Raw genomic sequence first — 27,145 nt, forward strand, 5'->3', positions numbered from 1 at the left:
GGATGACGTCCTAGAGACATTAGATTATCACTCACTTTTTGTGTGGTAGTGGCAGGGCTGTAGGAGTGACAGTGGTATGAATCTTTTGTGGTGGTTTAATCGACTTGTCAAATTCAGACGAAAGCCTCCCTCTTCCTCTGGGAACTTTTATAACTTTCCTAGAATGATTAATGATTAATTTCAGTCACTCATGGCCTCGGTGCGAGCTTTACAACATTACTGTAGCGGCCGCCATTTATGATCAGCTACACACATATAACTGATCACTTGAGTCTTTTACCACCTGGCTGTTTTTATGTCCATGTCGTGTCCTACTGGAGGACGCCAGAGACCTGAACTCGACAGCTGCCAGCTTCTTACTTCGTCTTAGTGATGGCCAGAGGCATGACAACATACCCATGAGGTCGAAGTTACGTAAATGAATTGGTAAAACACATACAAGGTGGAGCAACGGCTGAGACGAAACTAGCGCTGACGACGACGGAACCCTTGACAAGTACTTATATAACACCAGCTGCTTCAGATGGTCGATCATGAAGCACTTGTTCATTAATTCATTACCTTCTTCAAATGCTGATGACTCAGCACACAGGAGATGCAAAGCAGGACGAAATAACATCAGATATGCTCATTACTCCGAGTCACAGCAAAACGATGACAACATTCTCAGTCAGAAATGGCCTTCGATGTTGTGGTCGATGAGATCAGGATTCAGGTTTGACCAGTAGCCATCACAGTTGATTCATGGTTGGATGGGCCTCAGCAGCAGCTCACAGGGTTAAGAAGGAAGTCGCATGTAGTTGTGTGACGACATCAGGTGGTTTATATACTGAGGTAAAGGATCGAATGTGGGACGAGAATTTCAAAGTGACAACTGAAAATAAGTGTTGCATTCTTGTGGTGAGCTCTCCACTCCCCAGGATGAATTACAATTTCACTCTCTGAGAGGTACCACAGAATTGTGTACATCCTGGAGTGAATCACCGGACAATTCTCCCCCCTCGAACTCAAGCACAGGGTGTATTACTCCCCCAAATAACCACACCATCTTCGAAACTGTTCACTTACTAAGATGAACCAACGGATGATTCGGCTCCCACAGACAAATCTTTTGACATTTGACGTCCTAGGATGAACCATACAATACTTATTATCCTTTGAGATGAGTCAGAGGATAGTTCGAACCCCAAGGTGGTTCATACAACATTGCAACACTATCATAAGAACCAAAGGACAGCCGGATTCCAGAGTAAGAACCAAAGGACAGCTCAACTCCATAGTAAACACCAAAGGTCAGATCGACTCCGCAAGACGAAGCACATAATGATCTAGTTCCTCCATATGATCCACCCAACCATTCGACACACTTAGGCGTAACCACGGCCCTACTCGTCGAAACAAAGCAATTGATTGTTCACAAAAAGCCACTTCACACAGTCCACCTTAATCAGTTGACCATAGAGTTAAACCACAAGACCGCAGCTGGAAACCCACGAACCGTCTGATGACTGAACTTTCAGAGATCGACTTTCTTTAGATATCTTGCGACTCGACTCCTGTGATGAATCACATTGTTTATCTTCCGTATTAGTTTTACTCTGAATGATCGCCTGAAGTGGACATCTCTCTGATGAAAAAAATGACTGCTGTTGCACATCTATTGCATCAGTCATATAACAATGACCGACACTTGAAGCAAAACAATTGATAATTATACAAGTGCCCCTCGAACAATCAACAGTTTTAATCTTTTCAGAAACACATGAACAAAGTTCGAACGTTCGCACTTGAACCACCTGGTACCTTAACGTTACGAGACGAGCAATGAGACCTTCGTTCCACAGCTCTGAGGCCCCCCCCCCCCACCACCACCACCACCACCACCACCGAGGTGGACCTCAAAGATTGATATGATACTCCGAGAAGAACGCCTGCAGCAGTTCATTTCCTCCCCGCAGGTGAATCAACTCTCCCAGCGGCTGCGCACATCCTGCACTTTAGCTGCCCAAGGCTCATAGTTGATCGTGGCCGCAACCACCGCTGCATCCCGTGGGAACCGCTGAGACCGCGTCACGATGACACACCTCAGCGACCGCAGTGCATCACGCAAGACCCAGGCAGGCGGCGAGCAGAGTCAAGAGCTCCTACGGACTCGAAATCTCTTAATGGTCGAGAACTCGAGGAAAGTCGAGACCTCACCGGCATCCGAGGCCCCGCCGATGGATGCAAGAAGCGTGTTGGGTCGGGTTGGGCTGAGCTGCATTCTGGTGGCGGAGAGACAAACAGGAAATACGAGTTATGGTAAGTAGGTGGGACCTTGCTGGTGGGGCAGACTGCCTTCCTCGTCCGCATAGACCTCGCCAACAAGATGTATTCCTTCATAGCAGATGTAAATACGTCTCGTCCACATTGCTGACGTAAATACATTGATTTCTTTTTTCCTACTTCTATCAGACCTGACGAGAAGTTCCTTCATACTTCAGACGAAGTACACGTTCGCCGCTCATAATTGAACCTGTCTGCTTGTGCACTGTGGTCTCGGCTGTATCATTATCCTCATCTCTGTCGCTTCCATCTAGCTCCGGAAGGAGCCATGGGAGCGGCAGAACCATCATACACCTCACTCGGTCCTTGATTGTCACTATGCAGTCAATTTATCCCAGTCCACCAGCTGGTCACCACCACCACTCAGCCGCCACTCTCGGTTCATTTTGTTAATTTCCCTCCATCACCGCGGCCACGCCAGCCGCCTGGGCCGCCGCCGCTGCTGCTAGTGTTGGGATTTTCGACTTCGGGGAGGTGTAGTGGGTATGCCAGGCAGGCGATATGATCCTTCAGAATTAACGCATAAGCTGCTGGAGTTTAGATGCGCTACCACATCCTGTGTTAACTATTATCATCAGTAGACTTGAGGGTGGTTCCTCTGTCTCGGTCTTCCTCAATGGTGCCTTGGTCTCCCTCACGCCTTGGTCTCCCTCACTGGTGCCTTGGTCTCCCTCACTGGTGCCTTGGTCTCCCTCACTGGTGCCTTGGTCTCCCTCAATGGTGCCTTGGTCTCCCTCACGCCTTGGTCTCCCTCACTGGTGCCTTGGTCTCCCTCACTGGTGCCTTGGTCTCCCTCACTGGTGCCTTGGTCTCCCTCACGCCTTGGTCTCCCTCACTGGTGCCTTGGTCTCCCTCACGCCTTGGTCTCCCTCACTGGTGCCTTGGTCTCCCTCATTGGTACCTTAGTCTCCCTCACTAGTGCCTGTAACTAACCACCATTACCCCAGGACCTTAAGTTAATTGCCTTTCTCTGGGTCATCTCCTCAGGCTGGGTGACCACACTGGTCATGTTTACACTCCTTAAGGTCAACTCAATACTTTTTCCCTCAACAATGACCTTGTGGCCAGGTTCAACACTGACCAGTGTATGTGTCATTTTCTTTTACAACAGACCTGTTGTGGTCTTCACGGTGGGAGACTTGGCAACATTAATACTTGCCTCTCGCATGATGATAATAGCTTGTTGCCTCTGTGTGTGTGTGTGTGTGTGTGTGTGTGTGTGTGTGTGTGTGTGTGTGTGTGTGCGCGAGCGCGCTTATGTGTGTAATTATAGGATAGTTCGGGGGGTGAGAGCTCTACATTTTCTGGACCCCATCTTTTAATCTTTTTCAAGATTTGCATACTGCCGGTAATCATAGTTTCATTACACGGTTCATTCCAATCATTCATCACACTTACAGGAAAATTGTACTTCGGGTCCTTTGTGTGTGCACGCGCATATGTATATGTGAATGTTTGTATTCTTGTGTGTGTGTGTGTGTGTGTGTGTGTGTGTGTGTGTGTCTTCGCTTGCATGCATGTGTATGTGTGTGTGTATGTAATTGTTTGATTTTGTAAATACACATTCGTAATACCTATTTGTATAGTATAGGGAGAGAGTTCTACACTCGTATGACCCTATCACTTGAACATTCTTTATGATGATATTTACGTCACTGGACAAGCCAATTGTGTAGTGACATATGCAGGAAAATTTCGAGTTAAGAATAGAAAAAGATATACGAGTCATATGTCGAAAGTTATGAGTAAGGTGGTGAATGTGTATGTTCGTAGGAAGAATGCCAGCAGCTCACATGTAGGTGTTTGTTTGCGCGTGCAAAGAAGTGTACGTGTGTATTCTTGTGTGTGTGTGTGTGTGTGTGTGTGTGTACGTGTGTGTGTGTGTGTGTGTGTGTGTGTGTGTGTGTGTGTGTGTGTGTGTGTGTGTGTGTGTTCACCTACATGATTGCGTGTGTATATCTGATTATTTACGTGAACATCATGAGGGTGTTACTGCACTCCGCCAACGAGTAATCACCCTCGGCATGGTTGTATCATCGTCAGTGGACGGAAAGGAGTACAGCCTCGTCGACTACCTTCTCGCTGCACAGGAGTTTGTCTCTTTCCTGCTCCTGCGTGGGGTGTGCGGGAGCCTCATGAGAGGACTCCTGGGGTTGTATGGTAATGATTACCATAGCAGTAAGAGGAATGAATTGTACAGTTGTGGGGCAACTTCTCAGATGTCATACAACTTTTTTACACTTCTGTATCCTGTTTGCATTCAGGCTTTCGTCATTTAGCTCATTCGATTTATCTTCGACTCTGTTACTGGAAAATATTTACGTACGTCTTTTGCAAGAAATTTATTGCCATGATCTCTGGTTGTTGTATCTTTGTATGTATCGAAGAACTGTTCACGGTAGACATTGTCATACTGGTCAAGAAAATTGAAGGCTCTGGTCAAGTCTCCTCTTACTCTCCTCTTTTCGTGAAAGGAAACTATATAGTCTCGAACGTCTGCCTGTAACTAAGTTCTCTTATTTCAGGTGCCTCTCTGTTGCCTTCTTCTGGCCCTCCTCTATCAGATCTTTCTGTTTCCTATGTGAAGCAGTCAAACCTGAGATACACATTATGATTTAAGTTTAGTAAAAGTTCCGAACAGTTAAGTGGACAATGCCGTATCAGTGCACTTAACACAGTCTTGACATTAACCAATGGACAGTTTGCTTCCTCGACAAGCCTCCTAGTGTGGTGTTCTGGCAGTAGATCTGAATCACTGTCGACACCCAGGTCTCTCCTACACGTACACAGTTTTGTAGTATGTTTCTTGCCAAATGATTCACATCGAGCTTTCACTTCACTGTGGCCCATCTTCATTGCTCTACATTTATCTTCGTTGAACTTCATCAACCAACACCAGAACTATGACCTTTGTAAGTTGATGCAATCCTCGTCATTCTGTACATCTCTCAATCCTCGTCATTCTGTACATCTCTCATGACCTCAGCATCATCCGCTAACATATTAAGGTAAGAATTCAGTACTTTTGACAAGTCATTTGAAAACATCAAAACAGCAACGGGACCAACACTGAACCCTGCGGCACGCCACTTAGAGAAGGCTTTTCTGAGATGTTTTCTCTGCGAATGTGAGTGTTTGTATTTACATGTGTGTGTGTGTGTGTGTGTGTGTGTGTGTGTGTGTGTGTATGTGTTATCTCTATGTGCGTTTTTGTGTGTTATGCAATCGTCTGCGTGATTACTTATACATTCCCAAAACCCCTTCCATGGGGCATCCATAGCATGGAGGTTGCACCCCATTCAGGAACACGGAAATGATAGACTGTAACGAGAAGGTCCTCATCAAAATGGTATTCCTGTATGTTAACGATGATACAGTCTTGCCCAAGGTGACCCCTGTAACACCTTTACATGTATGTAAATATGTTTGTGTCTCTTTGCTTTAGCACGTTTGTATATATGTGTGTGTGTGTGTGTGATTACTATTTTTGTTACGGGAAGGGAGCTTATCTTGTGTTGGGTAATTTAGTACAGATGTTTGGTAAATAATACTATCTAATTTATGGAGATTTCTTGTATATAACAAGAAACATCCATGTTTTTTACGTTACAGTTGTTTTACTTTCGCTTATATTTTTACATCAGCTTCAGGGGGTTGAGACAGCGAGTGTCATTTCATTTACACAGGAGGAATTCTTGCGCGTCTGTACACTTTACCTTGGTTTTAAAACCATCTGCTGACTTTCATCCTCAGGTAAGTGTCGAAGCCTCATAAAGCATCCTTAGTCTATCGGGACCTTCTCGTGTTGCCCCGTCTCGTAACCTTGTACATATGTATAATACCTTTACTTCTGTGTATGCATCCACACAGCCTCAGCCGAGGGGAGGATAAACACCTGGGTTGGGTGTAGGCCGAGTGCCACACCCAGGATTCGAACCTACGCAGGTCCGATCTCGGGCTGGCTGGATTGTTTAAGAGCGGCGTAAAATACAATAAAGAATTACCTCCTCGCAGCAGCAGGGACGAAGGCTCGTAACCCGGAGCGCAAGTGGCCATCGGGAACGTACCGTCACAGTCCGTGTGGTGACGTAACCGTCGCCCTTTACAACCCACAAAAAAATGGCTGGACGGCTCATGGTGAAGGGTGGAGCCTCCCGACAGGATTATCCTCTATGGCCATAAGAACGTGAATTAAACGTTGATGGATGATGACTCAGGTGTCTGACTGGTCCGAACCTTGAGCTGATTTCTGGCGGTTCTTTGTTTACAGTTGTGTTGTTGGCCCACCAGCTGGGCCTTCTGGCGGGTCCGTGTTTATAAAGCCATTGTGTTGGTCACTTCTTGTCTCATAATGTTTCTCTCGCTAAAAAAAAAAAAATATCTTAGAGCTTATCTTGTGTTAGGGTGATTTAGTACAGATGTTTGGTAAATAATACTATCTAATTTATGGAGATTTCTTGTGCATAACAAGAAACATCCATGTTTTTTCACGCTACAATTGTTTTACTTTCGCTTATATTTTTACATCAGCTTCAGGGGGTTGAGACAGCGAGTGTCATTTCATTTACACAGGAGGAATTCTTGCGCGTCAGTACACTTTACCTTGGTTTTAAAACCATGTGTTGACTTTCATCCTCAGGTAAGTGTCGAAGCCTCATCTAACATCCTTAGTCTATCGGGACCTTCTTATCTCCTTGTGTTTGTAGCGAGGCTTCCTTCTGAGGGCTTCAGGATCTGTTAGTTTTATTTTTCTCAAGGTGGAATGTTGTCCAAGTTCGCTTACTGTCCCACTGCTCCAGTTACGGGTAGGATAATGTTACATCATTAATGGTATCAGATTTTAGCCTCTCATGTTACATCATTATGGTGTCAGGTTTTAGCTTATGTAACATCATTATGATACTGATCAGATTTTAGTCTCTTATGCTACATCGTCTTTGTGTCATACTTTAGCCTCATGTGTTACATCATTATGGTGTCAGATTTTAGCTTATTATGTAATATCATTTTGGTGTCAGACTTGAGCCACTTTAAGTTTATATCATCATATGTGATCACTTTCGTCCGCTGGCCGCGGTTGAGGTCAGTGTGTGTTCTTCGACTGATGTGTGAATTACCGCGTCGCTCCGGCTGTATGTATCCTTGACGACTGCATTCATTCGACTCTCGCCACACCCATCTTGTATTGAACTGTGTCATGCCTGCCAACACTCGTGGGAAACGACGCAAACCACAGACATCAGGTAGAAAGTCTCGTAGTGATGGACGTCGTAGCTGGCAGGCCGTAATGACGTTTCAAAGTCAGTGGTGGCCGCTGGCCAGTTTGTGGCCAGGTAAATGCGGCCGACACCCTCTAGGCGGCTGGTTTGGCCGTGCCATCATTAGAAAACATATCACCTGGTCATGTGACTGTTTGAGCACTGATCCATACGTTGTGCCTTGTAATCAAACCATTTGTTATGCACAGGACTTTGATGCAGTGTGAAAGGAAAGTAAGTTAACAATGAGCGTAACACATTACATGTTTACCAGGGTAGTGAAGCCAGACAGTCGATCTCCAGCGTTCATTATCCACTGCTTTAATGTTCGAGCATCAGTCTTCTCATACGTGTCCCATAACTAGCATCTCGCGGGCTTTTTGTGGTATTTCTTAACGTACCATCATAACCCATTACATCTCCCCTACCCTGGATCTTAGCAACAGACGAGGTATAGGGGTCGTCAGCTTGAGGGTCTGAGTCATAAGGGCTGTTTGTGTAGTTCCGCTGCTTGTCTGCGGCGTACGTGAAAGCTGTGCACAGGGAGAACCAGTGATTACCTGCCAAATATTTGTATGGATTGGGGCTAGAGTTTCTAGTTTTGTGTTTCTTGGTTTGCGTGTCAGATAGTCACATTCTAGAGCAATGACTACAGTGAGTGTGTGGCGCCTCGCTCCGAGAGATGTCTCTCCGGAGAAGGTACTCTTATTCCCCCTCGTCTTTGGCGCTGCGTGATGCCCTTAATGTACAATTTTATCAAACTGTTCCTCTCATGGGATATACGTCACACGTCCCATCACAGTGGAGACTTACCTGGGGATGGCTCGAGGAGACGGTCGGGATAGACTGGGTAGCGTCTGACGGAGGGAGAGCCGACCTGGTAAATGAACTTCCTAGGCTGCGGGTCTGCGGGGAGGCCCACACACACACTCACAACAGCCGCGGCCGCCGCCGCCAGCACCTGCGGGAGAGGTAAGGAGGTCTACAGTTAGTGTTCAGTGGCTGGAGGCCTGACCCCTGGCACGACACACTATCATGGTCGTGTGTCGTCGAGAAGTCAGGCCAAGCGGAACAAAATGTGAGATAGAGACACGTAGATAAGACTAGTATCTCTCTTTATCAGTTTACACAAACAGCAAGTTTCGACGACGTCAAAATATACATAAGAGAAGAAAAAGATTAAAGATTCTGAAAAATGTAATGCTAACGATCAGTTAGCTTAAATTGATATTTTTTTCTTTTTTTAGTATGCGTCCACATTTAATTTCCAATATGACATGATTTGCAATAAATAAGGAAAAAAATGGAAATTGAATGATCGCTCTGAAGTAGGATTGAAATGTCAAAACAGATATACAAGTTATACTTAGGGAAAGGTCGTCATGGAAATTGAAGTACATCTTCCACCAGTTTGTGATTCGTGACGTTCATACGGTAATGGCCAGTAATACTCGTCCCATACATTCATGATACTGAAATCTGATTGATGGAACTCCGACTTCCTCTATGTATGTATGTATGTGTGTGTGGTGTGTGTATATATATATATATATATATATATATATATATATATATATATATATATATATATATATATATGGCGTGGGAGGCAAGTTGCTAGAAGCAGTGAAGTTTTCATCGAGAATGTAAGGCATGTGTACGAGTAGGAAGAGAGGAAAATGATTGGCTATCAGTGAATGTCGATTTGCGGCAGGGGTGTGTGATGTCTCCATGGTTGTTTAATTTGTTTATGGATGGGGTTGTTAGGGAGGTGAATGCAAGAGTTTTGGAAAGAGGGGCATGTATGCAGTCTGTTGTGGATGAGAGGGCTTGGGAAGTGAGTCAGTTGTTGTTCGCTGATGATACAGCGCTGGTGGCTGATTCGGATGAAAAACTGCAGAAGCTGGAGACTGAGTTTGGTAAAGTGTGTGAAAGAAAAAAGCTGGGAGTAAATGTGAATAAGAGGAAGGTTATTAGGTACAGTAGGGTTGAGAGACAGGTCAATTGGGAGGTAAGTTTGAATGGAGAAAAACTAGAGGAAATGAAGTGTTTTAGATATTCGGGATTGGATCTGGCAGCGGATAGAACCATGGAAACGGAAGTGAGTCACAGGGTGGGGGAGGGGGCGAAAGTTCTGGGAGCGTTGAAAAATGTGTGGAAGGCGAGAATATTATTTCGGAAAGCAAAAATGGGTATGTTTGAAGGAATAGTGGTTCCAACAATGTTATATGGTTGCGAGGCGTGGGCTCTAGATAGAGTTGTGCAGAGGAGGGTGGATGTGTTGGAAATAAAATGTTTGAGGACACTATGTGGTGTGAGGTGGTTTGATCGAGTAAGTAATGAAAGGGTAAGAGAGATGTGTGGTAATAGAAAGAGTGTGGTTGAGAGAGCAGAAGAGGGCATTTGGAAATGGTTTGGTCACATGGAGAGAATGAGTGAGGAAAGATTGACTAAGAAGATATAAGTGTCAGAGGAGGAGGGAACGAGGAGAAGTGGGAGACCGATTTGGAGGTGGAAGGATAGAGTGAAAAAGATTTTGAGCGGTCGGGGCCTGAACATGCAGGAGGGTGAAAGGCGTGCAAGGAATAGAGTGAATTGGAACGATGTGGTATACCGGGGTCGACGTGCTGTCAATGGATTGAATAAGGGCATGTGAAGCGTCTGGGGTAAACCATGGAAAGTTTTGGGGGTCCTGGATGTGGAAAGGGAGCTGTGGTTTCAGTGCATTATGCATGACAGCTAGAGACTGAATGTGAACGAATGTCGCCTTTGTTATCTTTTCCTAGCGCTACCTCGCGCGCATGCGGGGGGGAAGGGGTTGTCATTTCATGTGTGGCGGGGTGGCGACGGAAATGAGTAACGGCAGGAAGTATGAATTATGTGTATGTGTATATATGTACATGTCTGTGTGTGTATATATATATATATATATATATATATATATATATATATATATATATATATATATATATATATATATATATATATATATATATATTATCCCTGGGGATAGGGGGGAAAGAATACTTCCCACGTATTCCCTGCGTGTCGTAAAAGGCGACTTAAAGGGAAGGGAGCGGGAGGCTGGAAATCCTCCCCTCATTTTTTTTTTTTTTTTTAAGTTTCCAAAAGAAGAAACAGAGAAGGGGGCCAGGTGAGGATATTCCCTGAAAGGCCCAGTCCTCTGTTCTTAACGCTACCTCGCTAATGCGGGAAATGACGAATAGTATGAAAGAAAAAGAAAGATATATATATATATATATATATATATATATATATATATATATATATATATATATATATATATATATATATGTACACGTTGAAATGCATAGGTATGTATATGTGCATGTGTGGATGTGTATGTATATACATGTTTATGTGGGTGGGTTGGGCCATGTCTTTCGTCTATTTCCTTGCGCTACCTCGTTAACGCGGGAGACGGCGACAAAGTATAATAAACAAATAATATATATATATATATATATTCTGATAATTTATCCATTTAGAGACATAGATTATCATGGCCACAGACAGCGTAAAAGATGTCGAGCTGGACTTTGTACAGCTGTTTCCATGACAGTCGCTGGTCATCCTTATTTACATAATTTCTGAATTTCATCCTTACCTCTATTCGCATTTGTGATATATCTACCTTATTTGTTGGTTACTCTTTTGCATATGAAGGACGTATAAAAATGGTTCCCTAAGTTTTTGCCTGACCTCACTATGCGCATGCGTGCGAAGCGTGAAAATGGCGCTTTGTGTTGAAGTCTGCGGTTGTGTCAATTTAAACTGCCTTTTATATCTAATTTTCATGCAGTTTAAAATGCAGCTGTTTTATGCTGGAAATTTGATGAGAAAGCCTACCGGCTCGAGTCATGTCGTCATACAAGGAAATGAAAATACAGAAAGAAGGAAAGAAAAAGAAAAACTGGCATCTTTTATACCGTTTTCTTCTGGGCTTGGTTTATGTTCTTGACTGTAATCTTAACATCTGTTGGGGGCACTACTTTCTGAAATTTATCTCTCTATCTTGGTGTATTTATTGCGACTTGTGTTTTAGTACTACGCCTATGGATGAATCCGGGCCATCGCTACAGACAAGCAACCGCCTCTCTGATGACAGGGTAAGACTGGAGAAACCTTGTCTCATTTTGAACCTTACACTCCAGAAGTCGGACTCAGGGTCGTCACCATAGAGGGTGTGGGTGGTGGTCGCCTGGTCGACAAAAACTGCGATGAAAGGTCCTTCCTTTTTAGACACTTCTTGACGGACTTCCTGGTGAGCGAGGACGGAAGACTTATTGTGCAGGTGGTCATAACTCTCTCAAGCCTTACGATCTCCCGCGGTAATTACGAAACTGTCGACTTGATGCTCGACTTGTGACGAGGCCGCTACATGACAAGCTCGAGGCGGTTGAGGACGACGTGAGCGTGTGTTGAGAACATCATCCTCGGCACAAGTGTGGCATATTGCCTCTGTGGCTGATCTTGAGAAGTCTATTCGATTATAAATGTTTGTTTGATAGATCTTAAAAGTGTTGTGTCTTAAGTGTGAGGATATGTTTAACCTCTGATGTATTTACCACTTCTCAGAATGGTGGGCGAGACCGCAACACTATGCTATGTTTGGGTGTGTGCTAGGCAGGCGTGCATGGCGGGTCATGTACCGCCTTGCACCGCCTGCTCGGGACTCGGGAGTCCGTGGGAGTCGGCAGGGTCTGCCACACCTCTGGTCACCAGCCGGTCACACCGTAGCTCCCGCCACCCTCGCAATACCTCACTGTCTTGCCACCCTCACCACGTACTCTGGACCTCAGAGTCTCCTGGTGATTTCTGGTTCCCTGAGACAGGTTGAAGTGACCTTTTGATTCCATCTGTTGACCCTTACACCCTGGAGAGCTCCTGTACTCGGTCTAGCCGTGGTGTCCGGGCTCTCACACGCAGCATCGCACGTCAGGTACGCTAATCAGTCTCACCCACTCTGTCACCCACCCAGTAAATGAATCATCATGGCCCTCCTTCTCGGTAATGTACCCTGTCGATGCATTCTCAAACCCCTCCCACTCCGTAACGCTCCCATCCCATGTATTCTCAAACCCCTCCCACTCCGTAACGCTCCCATCCCATGTATTCTCAAACCCCTCCCACTCCGTAACGCTCCCATCCCATGCGTTTTCAAAGCCGTCCCACAGCTTAACGCTCACGTCGGAAATCCAATTACGTTTCCAGGAGGCGTTCGTTACGTCTGATCTATTTGTGGTTTTAGGTACTGTTTCCTTGTGTGATAGACAGTGTATTACGTGTCTTTGTGGGTGGATGGCGCCCCTCATGCTTGGAGAGCCTAGGGTCGCCTGCAGTGACCAGCGTGGAGCCCTCAGTAGTGCGGGGGCTCTTGGCGTCTCCTCTGGCAGGGCCCACGACAGGCGACCGACACGCCGAGCTGCCTGGCCCGTTAATTCCACACTCATGATACTGAGCTCACCCCATCCACACCTTACCACCATGTTCCCCTGCTCCGCTCACCCCACCTGCACCCTACCACCGTGTCCCCTCCACTAGTCACCCCATCCATGCCTTACCACCGTGACTCCTCTTATTAGTCCCCCCCCCCCCCCCAACGCCCTACCACCGTGTCCCCTCCACTAGTCATCGCACCCGCACTCTACCACCGCGCCCCCTTCTCTGGTCACCGGCAGAGGTCGTGAGAACGCCACCATTGGTTGGGGGGAATCGTCGTCATCGCCTTCGTCGTGCCGTCCGTCCGTTGCCCCTTCCAGTGTCGGGTCGGTCACTGTCACGTCTTGGAAGTTTTAATTCAGATATGGTCGTTGGGTTTTGGCGGGACTCATCATAGCCTCTCTCTCTCTCTCTCTCTCTCTCTCTCTCTCTCTCTCTCTCTCTCTCTCTCTCTCTCTCTCTCTCTCTCTCTCTCTCTGTATACGTGTGACGTCACCTGGAGGAGGTCGACCCGAGTGCCCCGAAGTTTCGTGATCTTAGCCTCCGGAGTTGCCACTTTCCCCAGCCGGAATATTGCTCGTCGGTGTCATTTCCATAGCGGGAAACTTTTGCCAGATATCACGAGAGGAGATCAAGTCTCAAAAGTTTATAAAATGTAAGTCGAAAGTATCCAGATGCACGGCATAATGGGAATGATTCTCTTGCGTCACGAATCATCACTAATTGCGAACTGGAAAACCTAAGGAAACGCTAAGATATTGGTTTGGAAGGAAATTTTAGCGTTGGGCTGAACTGAAGATATGCGTGTGAAATGAGAGCCTTCGTACGCCCGTGTTCCACCCATGTAAATGAGAACAGAATGACTGGGTACAAGAGGCGCTGGTCGCTTCCCAGCGCCTCTTATCTTCGTGTCAAGTGAGGAAGCTGAACATTAAGGCGACCACCAACAATATGTTAGATGTTATGAGGACAGCAGCAGATCAGTGATCGAGTGAGATGCAAACACACCAGTTCTTTTGACCGCTAGCGTCGTGTTAACCCCGAGCTTGACATACCTTCCGCGGTCAGACTGTCGCTAGCGGCCGCACCACACGTCTCCTTCCTCCTCCTCCTCCTCCTCCTGCTTTTACACAGATCTTTATGTGCCTTTTCTTGCCGTTTTCTATGGGCTTATCTCTCGATACACATCGGCAACGTTGCCCTGTCACTTCAAGATAAGTTTTCGTATGGTACCTGGCGGAGAGTGAGCTCAGAGGACCAGCAGTAACGCTTGTCTCAGGATTTGTGTCAAACTCGGGTTCAGGTCCGGGTTCTGGACGCCGACCCGGTTACGTAATTCCCATACTGACTTACTTCAAGCATTGATTATAATTCGGACACAGATTCCCTTCTGTTATGGATCTGGCTGTTTCAGCGAAGAGAATGGCTTTTCATTCGACACCGATTCGACGAGGGAAGTAGATTTAGACTAAATCATCACAAGGGGAATTCTCTCTTTCTTTAAGTTCTCATGAGTATGATATTTGATGATGGATGTAGAGAATCCGGGCACAGGGAAAGTGCGGGATATGATCCCAGATTTCCAGTGGAAGCCCAACCAGAAGTTAGTGGTGTCAGTAGAAATTTGCAAACTGAAGATTCGAATTTCTGCTGAATTGTGTATTTCTGATGAGAATTAGAAAGACAACACGTGGCTGTTAACTATTGATATGAAATACCGTACTTAATGTTTTTCCATCAGGCAATGTAACACCACGTATTACTTTACTTCACATAATCACAGCCATCATTGTAACAACATATTTTACTGCACTTCCCCTGGTCATAACCAATATTGTGACAGGATCATAACTAGCACTGTAATGCTATACATAACTGTGCTTCAGACAGTCGTAGCCAGCACTGTAACGCCGCATATTAATGTACTTCACATACATGGCATATGTAACATCGCAGGTTACTGTACTTCACATACACAGTTCCAGCTTTGCAACACCACATCGCCAAAGCCTGGAAGTAATAATGGCTCAGCTTAGCTCACGGCTACTCTCACACTCTGAAAACCACCTGAAATTCAGGTCTAGAATAGTTACCGCATCAGGAACTGTGTCAAAATAATTTCGGTTGTCTTCGTATGTGGACTGGCCAAATATATCTTGTTGAAACTCATTCTACCTCTGATTATCATGTAGACGCTCTCCTCAGGGGACTACAGAGCAGAAGACACCAAGTGACTTCCAATCGTACAAATCTTATGAAAAGTCTTTGAGAACAACATCGAGTGAAGACGGTAGGTTCATCATAATCAAATATACATTGATACATTTTGTAGTAGGTCACAGTGATGTGCGCGATCTAACGTTTGCTGATGACCACGGGGAAAAATGAAACACGTTAAGTCCCGAGTGCATTTTCGTGTGATTATCACATCGTCAGGTGAGGTACAAGAATGAGCGTATCATTCTTGTATCTCTCCTGACGACGTGATAATCACACGCAAGTGCACTTGGGACTTGTTGTATTTCATTTTTCTTCGTGCTTTTTACCAAATTTGTACAATCAGAAATGACGATGATCATTTCGGATAAGTGAAAAATATTGTTTGAAGACAAAAAGAGTGTTTAGGTGGTTGAAATGATTCTATTTCCTGATGACAATATAATAGTTTGAAAACTTGTGGAAGGAACATTGTGGTTGCCTTTATTTCAAAGCCTTACATCTTGGTCGTCCGATAATTCCAGTTCATGTGAGCAATCTCCTCACGTAGGAAAGAAGACAAAGTTGCCTTCAACCTTCTTCTTTCATTTGGTTGCACGTGAGAGCCGTTTTCTTTATTCCTGGACTTTTTCACCAACGCGGCCATGACGGTCTCGTAACTTGCTCCGTGACGCCTACGCAGCCGTGGTTCTTTCCGGGCCAAGAATGCGTTCGCGTATCAAGGGTTCAGTGATCGTTCGTGCGGCGTATGCGGTGAAATTTTCACGGGACTCGACATAACACCATGAGACAGACGGGGGAAGAAGAGGGGTTGTGGGGAGGAGGTGTCATTTGTGTCATCTCTCGTATGTTGTAATTTCTTGTTTCTCTGGTCTATAAACATTTGGACGTGCTCATTCTAGATGTGTACATTTGTCTGATCGTGTATGTTATTGCTCGACATGCCCAGGTGTTCTGTGCATGTGTATCCATAATGAGTGCAGTGGATCCTATTTTTATGTATGCACACACACACACACACACCCCAGCCTGAGCTAGGCAACCATTTATCAGCCAGCCCCAAGGGGAGGATGAACATCTATCTGGCTTGAGTGTAGGCCGACTGCCGAGATCAGGATTCGAACCCGAGCGGGTTTGACCCAAGGCTGGCCAGTACTGCTTCATCGTCAGTAACGCTAACCACTACACCATGGAGGCCCGTGTGTGTGTGTGTGTGTGTGTGTGTCTACTTACGGGTATTTCGACGAGATTTTGCCAAAATGCAGAGCTAGCGCGTAGTGTTTACCGCCGGAGAATATTGAGCAACGAAGAATGAGTTGTGTTGTGAGTTATATGTCGTAACGTGATGTGCATGAGATGGATAGCCTGTATGTGTGTGGAGTTGGTGGGTCAGGTAGGGAGAAATGACAGCTGCCTGGGCCAAAAGAGTGACACTTGACAACGACTGCTGAAGTCCTGGCACGCTACACAGCCGTCATTCATTCTTCGGATACCCCGGTAGGTTGTACAGGTAGTATACCTCCCTGGTCGGTGGCTGCCTACCACCTACCTGCCTACCTACCAGGAGAGAGAGAGAGAGAGAGAGAGAGAGAGAGAGAGAGAGAGAGAGAGAGAGAGAGAGAGAGAGAGAGAGAGAGAGGATGCGCGTGTTGGCATGATAAGCGTCTGTATACACCACAGACGTGTGTGTGTGTGTGTGTGTGTATATATATATATATATATATATATATATATATATATATATATATATATATATATATATATATATATATATACATATGTAGTGAGGACATATAAGCATGATGATAAGGTACCATGAGCGTGCTGGTGAGAGCTGAAGGATGCACATATCTGTGAAAGTTTCCGGATGTGGTCATTGAAGACACCTGGTGAGATGAACCAACACATACGTACACACACACACACACACACACACACACACACACACACACACAATAAACGAAACAAAATTCAAAGTCACAGGATATATAGTATCGCTTACAGTCAAAATATGTTTCCTTAAATACGATTAGTCGCCCAAGATCCAGCTCGAATATTTTGGCGATGTGCACATGATAGTGTACACATACATGAAGTCTTCCTCCCAAACTCACTACCTCGTCAGTCTCCTAGACTTCGTTTACTGCTACATGGAGAAGCGCGAGACCTTGGTGACCTTCATTGTCGTAGACTTCACTAAGGCTACCGACTTGGTCAACCAAAACATCATCACAAGGAAAGCTGTCAGCTTGGTGACCACGAGGGTGTCGCGTCTCGTGGCTGCCGGACTTCCTGTCTGGGCAGCACCAGACCGTCCGCTTAAGGGAAGCTACCTCGACCTCACTATCCCTTATAATGGGTGTACCACAGGGCACCGAGTTGGGGCCGCTCTGCTTCCTCATCCTTATCAATGACGCCCTGAAGGACACAAACCACTGCTGGAAGTACGTAGACGACTCCACTTCTGGTGTCACTGTTGACAACTCTCCTGCCTTCAGTGCCCTCCAGGACGTCATCAACAGCTATCAGGAATGGCCTACGACCAACGACATCACCATCAACCACACCGAGTCTGTGGTGATGCTCATCAACCTGGGCGCAGACAACATCCTGTCTCCTGACATCTCACCTGGCCCTGACATCCTCCGGGTAGTCAGAGACTTCAAACTTCTTGGTGTCACTGTAGACGACAGTTTAAACTGGAAGAGTCATGTCAGCACCATCATCCAATCTTCATACCGTCTGTACCTTCTCCACCGTCTGAGATCACTATGCGTCTCACCAGTTGAGCTCAATTATGTCTCTACCATTTTCATTCTACCAGAGCTCGTCTACACCTCCCCAGCCTGGTCCTCCTCACTAACAGCTGCACAAAGAGGACCAGCAAGATAGAGTAGAGACAAAAAGGACATGCAGAATCATCCTGGGCTCATCTTATACGACTTACTAATAAGCCCTCACCTCGCTATACTTGTCCTCCCCCTCCCCTCTCCGACCAACACCGTCAGCTCACACGGTAGTTTGGTGGTAAACTGCTGACATACCCCCGTCACAGGGACCCGACGCCCCTCCACCACAATCAACTTGTCCCAATCAGAGCTCGTACAGACTGATGAACTTCATAAACATTCCTTGAACAAGTGCATAGCTAAGCAAGTAAACAACTTAGTTTTCTGTTAGGCTTTGTGGTATGTCATGTTCTGTATTGATGTGTATATTCATCACTTAATAATCCATCAAGTGCATAGGTATAAACCATGTTATTTACTCTGTCTCGGCGTACCTCACTCACGTGCTTATCCAAAGCGTGGATACATCCAGCCCAACTTGTTCTTAAGTTATCATTATCATGTGCAAATATAATCTACATTTTGTTGCGTATGGTAACGTATACATACTGTAACGAGGTATATTTGGTGATGCTGTCCACGTGCCATCATGAGGTGCATGTTGTAAGGGTCATGTGGTGCTGCTGTGCACGTGCCATCATGAGCTGCACATGAATATGTACCCTTAGTCATAAGGAACAAATTCTAGTGTACTCACGTCATAAGGTGCACATGGAGGTGTACAAGACGCTGTATACACATGTAGTTTAGGTGCACATAGACGCACCCCATGGTGTAGCGGTTAGCGTTACTGACCGTGGATCAACAAGGGCCCGCATGGGTTCGAATCCTGGGCTTGACAGTTAGTCCACAGCTAATCCCAGCTGTTCATCCTCCCCTTGGGGCTGGTCGATAAATGGGTACCTTGCTTAGGCCGGGGTGTGTGAGTGTCTGTGTATATACACATAACAGTAAGGACATGTTACGTATACACTCTCTTCCCGTAACACATAATAGTTCTTACAAATAGTGATCATATTCTCATCAAGTGTACGTACTGTTGTGTTTTGCTAAAGACATAGTATAATGCTCTCACGGAACTGTAATAGTGGACATTTGTACACGACGTTTGCTGGATTCTTTCATGAGGTACGTGGAATGTATGCGTGGTCATGCGGCGCACAAGAGCAGCATATTCACATACCGTGATGAGTGTGAAGCGGAGGAGAAAGTTTTTAGTAAAAAGAAAAGAAAATCTGACCACATATGAATGGAGGAGCAAGGTTACCAACGTCTACGGAAGTCCTTCTGTGTGCTTGTAACACTGCTCGCAGGACCTAATTGTTTATCATCAGTTGCGACAGTTAATAACACAGACGTCATCACTTATCGTCATTTGCGACAGTTTGTCACTCTGGCGGTGGGTGAGGACCAGATTATCTGAGGCATTATGTTCCCCCGACGACTTGTGGTGAAGTCAAAATAACTTTCCACGTCGACGCGTCACACATTTATTGAGCCTCTTTTCAACACTGTAGCTCTGGGCTTTTAAGACGGTGCGATGAATATTTTCTCTTCATACATTCCTGGAGATCATACACAGAGAAAATGTGTGTAAGAGTCGCACTCAGTGTAAGATTTTCTTTTGAAAGTGATATCTTTTACTGCCGGACTACGAGCACACTTTTTACCACCTTTGTGGTGTCACCAGCGGCGTGCTGCAGGGTTCAGTCCTGGGACCATTGCTCTTCTTTATCTATGGATACGACTCGCTACAAGGATTGGACTCGCACCCGAATATGTTTGCAGATGATGCCAAGGTCATGAGAAAAGTAAATAGTGAATAGGACTGCATCATATTACAAGGGGACCTATGCAAGCTCTCATGTTGGTCCGATACAATGATGATATTCAACCCGGGTAACCACCAAGTAATTGAGGATGGGAAGCACCGAAAGGCGGCCTCGCAATGGATATGATTCACCAGAAGATAAGATGTAGGAATGTTTGCGAGAGGATGTAGAGTTGACGCTATACATACCTAACCTGTCGCCAGAGACCCACCTCAGGGGGAGTATATGTCACCAGAAACCCACAGCAGAGGATTAAAGAAGGTGACAAATTGCCTGCTGGCGAACATATGGTATTTGATTATATGGACAAAGAAGAATTCATGAAATTATTCAAACCCCATATTTAGCCAGAATTAGAACATGCTTCTGTACTTTATTCCCGGCGCTTAAGGAAACAAAAACCTGATATGTGCGAGGTTTTGCAAGATGTAAGTTGGGCACTATGGAAGAGAGAAGAGTAGCAAGTGACTTGATCACAAACTTTAGGGCTTAAAGCAGTTGACAGCCCCTTGGAAGATGCAAAGATTTAACAGCCATCTAGAGGACATAACATGAACATCTGGAGAACATAACATGAACATCCTGAGGACATAACATGCAAGACTAGAAGACATGACATGAAACTTGTAAAGAAAGATGTGATAAAGTATTTCTACAGTATGAGAGAAGTGGGTGAATGAAACAGAATGATGATGTAAATACGACCCGCATGCACGAGTTTGAAAAGTTGTATGACAGAAAGTTCAAGAGATGGGGCCCCATGATAGTAGAACTCCCCCACCCCACCCGCACCGCCCCCATACCTCGCACAGTACAAATAGGTTACTACCAAATTCCAGCGTTCACTAATTCAGTCTCTCCTGTGTTAATGACACGAAATCCTCAGCTTGTTAGTTAACGCGTCGTATATTGTGTCTGCCGGGCAGAAAGCAGTCTAAGGCCTTCCATCACGCATGTCCTCGGGGGCAACACTGGAATTCATCCATGACAATATTGTGGGTCAGGTGACGGTGGATGGTAGGCTACCGCCGTCACGTCAGTGGTACAGGACGACCCGCGCCGCCAGCGTCGTCTGGCCCCAACTACACACATACACACTCGCCATGCTAGTCCACTTTCCAAATTCCCCGGTTACTTGGTGGCCAGTTTTGATTACCTTCGTCCGCACGAGGATTGGCTTATCACCTTTAGGCTGGCCTGAATATACATCGTCGTTTGGACGCTGGAAATCCAGTCTCGTGCCCTCACGGTCGGTCCTGGGCAAGGCCATAACAAATGGTATATACACGCACCACATGACCCATGAATTTTTAGTCGTAAGAAGAGGTAATCCTAAAATCGACCACCTCCACAGTTCAGTCAGTTGAAATTTATTCGCAGAATGTTTGCCAATATTTCTCTGAAATCATAGATTGCTTACTGGGAGAGAAACATCGACAGAATACAAATGTTATCGCGGACCAGTATCATGACGTGTTGTGTGTGAGGTGGTGGTGCCTCCCGGCGGCGGGGCGACGAACGTACCCGAGTCCCGAGGTTCATTCATAATTGTGACGCCCTCGGGGAAGGTCCTGTTTTCACGCCCCTCCACCTCCGCCTTCTTGCATGATAACTTTATTCATATTTGCCCTGAAATCACGTCTTTCATGCTCATGATTTAATGATTTCGTGTACAGAATTAACTGTTTTTATTCAGCTGTATGATAAACTCGAGGCGAAGTAAATACTACATTCGATGGTTCAAATCAGTCATTGGTTCAGAAGCTTCTTGTTGCCCAGTCTGTCTGCAGGACATACAGTTATGTGTTGTTTGATTTAGACTGTCATGTTGCAACTGAAAATAACTGGTATTGATGCAGGAAAATATGGTTAAGTCTGTACTGTTAATTTCTGTATAATGACTGCAGCTACGATGGCTTTTTGACACACAAACTCGAGGTGACGAGATACTTCTAGTGGAGCATAACTTGTGTCTTCTTTTTACCCGATACATAACTGTTCCTAAGCTCTCAAAGTCTCCGAGTGAGTTACATAGACTGTAAACTGAGCTGCTTCAACGTTATCTTCCATTGCAGAAGATTATAAAGTATGTCTGATCTCTATGAAGCCGTAAGCCAAAACAAGAAGCATTGAGGTGTGGGTGCAAATGATGTGTGTGTGTGTGTGTGTGTGTGTGTGTGTAAGCCTTCTGCTGCTGCGCTGCCGTAGGAAGTTGCTACCCGTGCTGAACGTCTTGACGTGGGTCTTGCTGTAACAGGCAAAAGCATTTTCGATGGATAAGTCTGTCATGGCAACGTTTACGGGTGAAGTGTGTTGATTAGTCCTTTACACGTCCCTACTGGCCACACAACCCTCATCATCTCTGCCTTTCACCGCACTGATGTATTCGGGATCACAGGTGAGATGGGAGGCATCCCTGAACACGCCGCCGTGTGGTGTTTTGGTTGAGAGTTGTGTGGTGAGGGTGGGGACTAGTACACATCTCCACTCCCCGTACTCTGTCATGACCACGGTGGTGGGGGCAGGTTTCTCCCACAGAGTCCCCGGGGGCGCGGCGGCGGATGTAGGCGGTGATGTGGTCGTCTTACTTTCATCTGCTCGCCATTCATTCGAACGTCCTGTCCCTCGCATTCTTGCCCCGTCATCCGTCTCTCATTAACGAGCACGATTTCCAGATCACTTACGTAAGACGGAGGAGTCGTCCGCACTCTGCCTTTAGTGAGCTGGGAGACCAGAGTGGGATAGACGAAAACCTAGGAATGTGTGGGGCAGGTTACATCGCAATGTCTGCCATGGCAACTCTGACACGCGTGCCACCAGCTTGTTCGATTCCACCGTCCGCCACTCATGGTGTATAATACGGAGCTCTTCGTTGTCTAATCTACCATTCATTATACTCGATAACTGCTTGACTCGCCATAATTAACACTAGATAAAGGAGCTTCAGTAATGCCTCCTACTTTGTGGTGGTTGCACGGCGGTGTCGGGGTGTGCGAGCAACAAGGAGAGGTGGCTAAGGTTATTCCCCCTGGACAGAAATCGCTTCCCGCCTTGTGTTAGGACCAACTTTCACAGCGTTACGCCTCAGTCGTTTACATTTCTCACACTAGCCGCTCCTTCCTGCCGCTCCCTGCGGAACCATTTGTTAGGACACACCCAATGAGGATAGTCAGCATTGTATCTTTTCCCATCCTGTGTTTTGTTTTTGTCTACAAACGAATATTTTTTTTTTGTTCAGGAATTTCAAGGATATCCTTTCTGCCAGTCCACTAGAATCCCCTGGAGGGAATCCTTTCCGCGGGTTCCCAGGGACACACAGGCTGATCCATAATGAGGGAGCAACCCCGTAATCAGGGCTGAATTTTTCTCTTATGGCTCAGCATTGAGACTCTGCTGGGGACTCACTGGTCTCGGGGAGATAATAAGACGGATGGGGAGAGAGACAGAGATCCAACGAAACAGACGTTCAACGACAGTTAGAAAATATACATTGAAAAAAATGAGGAAATTGATAGTATTTTGATAAAATACTGATATATATATATATATATATATATATATATATATATATATATATATATATATATATATATATATATATATATATATATATATTATCCCTGGGGATAGGGGAGAAAGAATACTTCCCACGTATTCCCTGCGTGTCGTAGAAGGCTACTAAAAGGGGAGGGAGCGGGGGGCTGGAAATCCTCCCCTCTCGTTTTTTTTTTTTTTTTTTTTTTTTTCAAAAGAAGGAACAGAGAAGGGGGCCAGGTGAGGATATTTCCTCAAAGGCCCAGTCCTCTGTTCTTAATGCTACCTCGCTAACGCGGGAAATGGCGAATAGTTTGAAAGAAAAATATATATATATTATACTTAGTCGCTGTCTCCCGCATTAGCGAGGTAGCGCATACATATATACATACACAGACATATACATATATACACATGTACAATTCTACACTTGCTGCCTTCATCCATTCCCGTCGCCACACCGCCACACATGAAATGGCAAACCCCCTTCCCCCGCTAGGAAAAGACAACAAAGGCCACATTCGTTCACACTCAGTCTCTAGCTGTCATGTGTAAAATCCATAGTGTGTGTGTGTGTGTGTGTGTGTGCTATCGGACTCTGCCTCCTCGAGGTTACACAGCGAGCCAAGTCACCTTTGGCGGAGTTGTATCACCGAGAGTACAGTCTCATCAAATATATCAATTTGTGGATAGGAAGTTGTGGTTTCTTGTGCATAATATATGACAACTAGAAAATGAATGCGAGGGAATGGGTCCTTTTTCCAGCTAACCCTAGCGCTACCTGGAATATATATATATATATATATATATATATATATATATATATATATATATATATATATATATATATATATATATGTATATATTTTTTTTTTTTATACTTTGTCGCTGTCTCCCGCGTTTGCGAGGTAGCGCAAGGAAACAGACGAAAGAAATGGCCCAACCCACCCCCATACACATGTATATACATACGTCCACACACGCAAATATACATACCTACACAGCTTTCCATGGTTTACCCCAGACGCTTCACATGCCTTGATTCAATCCACTGACAGCACGTCAACCCCGGTATACCACATCGCTCCAAGTCACTATATTCCTTGCCCTCCTTTCACCCTCCTGCATGTTCAAGCCCCGATCACACAAAATCTTTTTCACTCCATCTTTCCACCTCCAATTTGGTCTTCCTCTTCTCCTTGCTCCCTCCACCTCCGACACATATATCCTCTTGGTCAATCTTTCCTCACTCATCCTCTCCATGTGCCCAAACCACTTCAAAACACCCTCTTCTGCTCTCTCAACCACGCTCTTTTTATTTCCACACATCTCTCTTACCCTTACGTTACTCACTCGATCAAACCACCTCACACCACACATTGTCCTCAAACATCTCATTTCCAGCACATCCATCCTCCTGCGCACAACTCTATCCATAGCCCACGCCTCGCAACCATACAACATTGTTGGAACCACTATTCCTTCAAACATACCCATTTTTGCTTTCCGAGATAATGTTCTCGACTTCCACACATTCTTCAAGGCCCCCAGAATTTTCGCCCCCTCCCCCACCCTATGATCCACTTCCGCTTCCATGGTTCCATCCGCTGCCAGATCCACTCCCAGATATCTAAAACTCTTCACTTCCTCCAGTTTTTCTCCATTCAAACTCACCTCCCAATTGACTTGACCCTCAACCCTACTGTACCTAATAACCTTGCTCTTATTCACATTTACTCTTAACTTTCTTCTTCCACACACTTTACCAAACTCAGTCACCAGCTTCTGCAGTTTCTCACATGAATCAGCCACCAGCGCTGTATCATCAGCGAACAACAACTGACTCACTTCCCAAGCTCTCTCATCCCCAACAGACTTCATACTTGCCCCTTTCCAAAACTCTTGCATTTACCTCCCTAACAACCCCATCCATAAACAAATTAAACAACCATGGAGACATCACACACCCCTGCCGCAAACCTACATTCACTGAGAACCAATCACTTTCCTCTCTTCCTACACGTACACATGCCTTACATCCTCGATAAAAACTTTTCACTGCTTCTAACAACTTTCCTCCCACACCATATATTCTTAATACCTTCCACAGAGCATCTCTATCAACTCTATCATATGCCATATATATATATATATATATATATATATATATATATATATATATATATATTTTTTTTTTTTTTTTTGTCGCTGTCTCCCGCGTTTGCGAGGTAGCGCAAGGAAACAGACGAAAGAAATGGCCCAACCCACCCCCATACACATGTATATACATACGTCCACACACGCAAATATACATACCTACACAGCTTTCCGTGGTTTACCCCAGACGCTTCACATGCCCTGATTCAATCCACTGACAGCACGTCAACCCCGGTATACCACATCGCTCCAAGTCACTCTATTCCTTGCCCTCCTTTCACCCTCCTGCATGTTCAAGCCCCGATCACACAAAATCTTTTTCACTCCATCTTTCCACCTCCAATTTGGTCTCCCACTTCTCCTCGTTCCCTCCACCTCCGACACATATATCCTCTTGGTCAATCTTTCCTCACTCATTCTCTCCATGTGCCCAAACCATTTCAAAACACCCTCTTCTGCTCTCTCAACCACGCTCTTTTTATTTCCACACATCTCTCTTACCCTTACGTTACTTACTCGATCAAACCACCTCACACCACACATTGTCCTCAAACATCTCATTTCCAGCACATCCATCCTCCTGCGCACAACTCTATCCATAGCCCACGCCTCGCAACCATACAACATTGTTGGAACCACTATTCCTTCAAACATAGCCATTTTTGCTTTCCGAGATAATGTTCTCGACTTCCACACATTCTTCAAGGCTCCCAGGATTCTCGCCCCCTCCCCCACCCTATGATCCACTTCCGCTTCCATGGTTCCATCCGCTGCCAGATCCACTCCCAGATATCTAAAACACTTTACTTCCTCCAGTTTTTCTCCATTCAAACTTACCTCCCAATTGACTTGACCCTCAACCATACTGTACCTAAGAAGTGGTAGAGGATGTGTGGATCAGGTGTTTGCTTTGAAGATTGTATGTGAGAAATACTTAGAAAAGCAAATGGATTTGTATGTAGCATTTATGGATCTGGAGAAGGCATATGATAGAGTTGATAGAGATGCTCTGTGGAAGGTATTAAGAATATATGGTGTGGGAGGCAAGTTGTTAGAAGCAGTGAAAAGTTTTTATCGAGGATGTAAGGCATGTGTACTTGGAGGAAGAGAGGAAAGTGATTGGTTCTCAGTGAATGTAGGTTTGCGGCAGGGGTGTGTGATGTCTCCATGGTTGTTTAATTTGTTTATGGATGGGGTGTTAGGGAGATAAATGCAAGAGTTTTGGAAAGAGGGGCAAGTATGAAGTCTGTTGGGGATGAGAGAGCTTGGGAAGTGAGTCAGTTGTTGTTCGCTGATGATACAGCGCTGGTGGCTGATTCATGTGAGAAACTGCAGAAGCTGGTGACTGAGTTTGGTAAAGTGTGTGAAAGAAGAAAGTTAAGAGTAAATGTGAATAAGAGCAAGGTTATATATATACATATATATATATATATATATATATATATATATATATATATATATATATATATATATATATATATATATATATATATCCCTGGGGATAGGGGAG

General features: G+C 45.3%; 2 protein-coding genes across 2 annotated transcripts in view; one reads left to right on the forward strand and one right to left on the reverse strand.

The window, feature by feature from the left end:
* LOC139761928 (uncharacterized) overlaps window positions 1-27,145 on the reverse strand; it is a 117,036-nt gene that overhangs the window by 49,906 nt on the left and 39,985 nt on the right. Inside the window, exon 2 of the mRNA XM_071686606.1 lies at window positions 8,397-8,544. Within this exon, the coding sequence (XP_071542707.1) occupies window positions 8,397-8,544 (148 nt within the window). The remainder of the gene's footprint in view (window positions 1-8,396; window positions 8,545-27,145) is intronic.
* Window positions 11,695-27,145, forward strand: part of Abcd3 (ATP binding cassette subfamily D member Pmp70) — a 219,257-nt gene continuing 203,806 nt past the window's right edge. The window contains exon 1 of the mRNA XM_071686589.1: window positions 11,695-11,713. The gene's annotated coding sequence lies outside the window, so the exon portion shown is untranslated. The remainder of the gene's footprint in view (window positions 11,714-27,145) is intronic.

The sequence above is a fragment of the Panulirus ornatus genome, chromosome 3, assembly GCF_036320965.1.
Source record: "Panulirus ornatus isolate Po-2019 chromosome 3, ASM3632096v1, whole genome shotgun sequence".
NCBI classification, from domain to species: domain Eukaryota; kingdom Metazoa; phylum Arthropoda; class Malacostraca; order Decapoda; family Palinuridae; genus Panulirus; species Panulirus ornatus.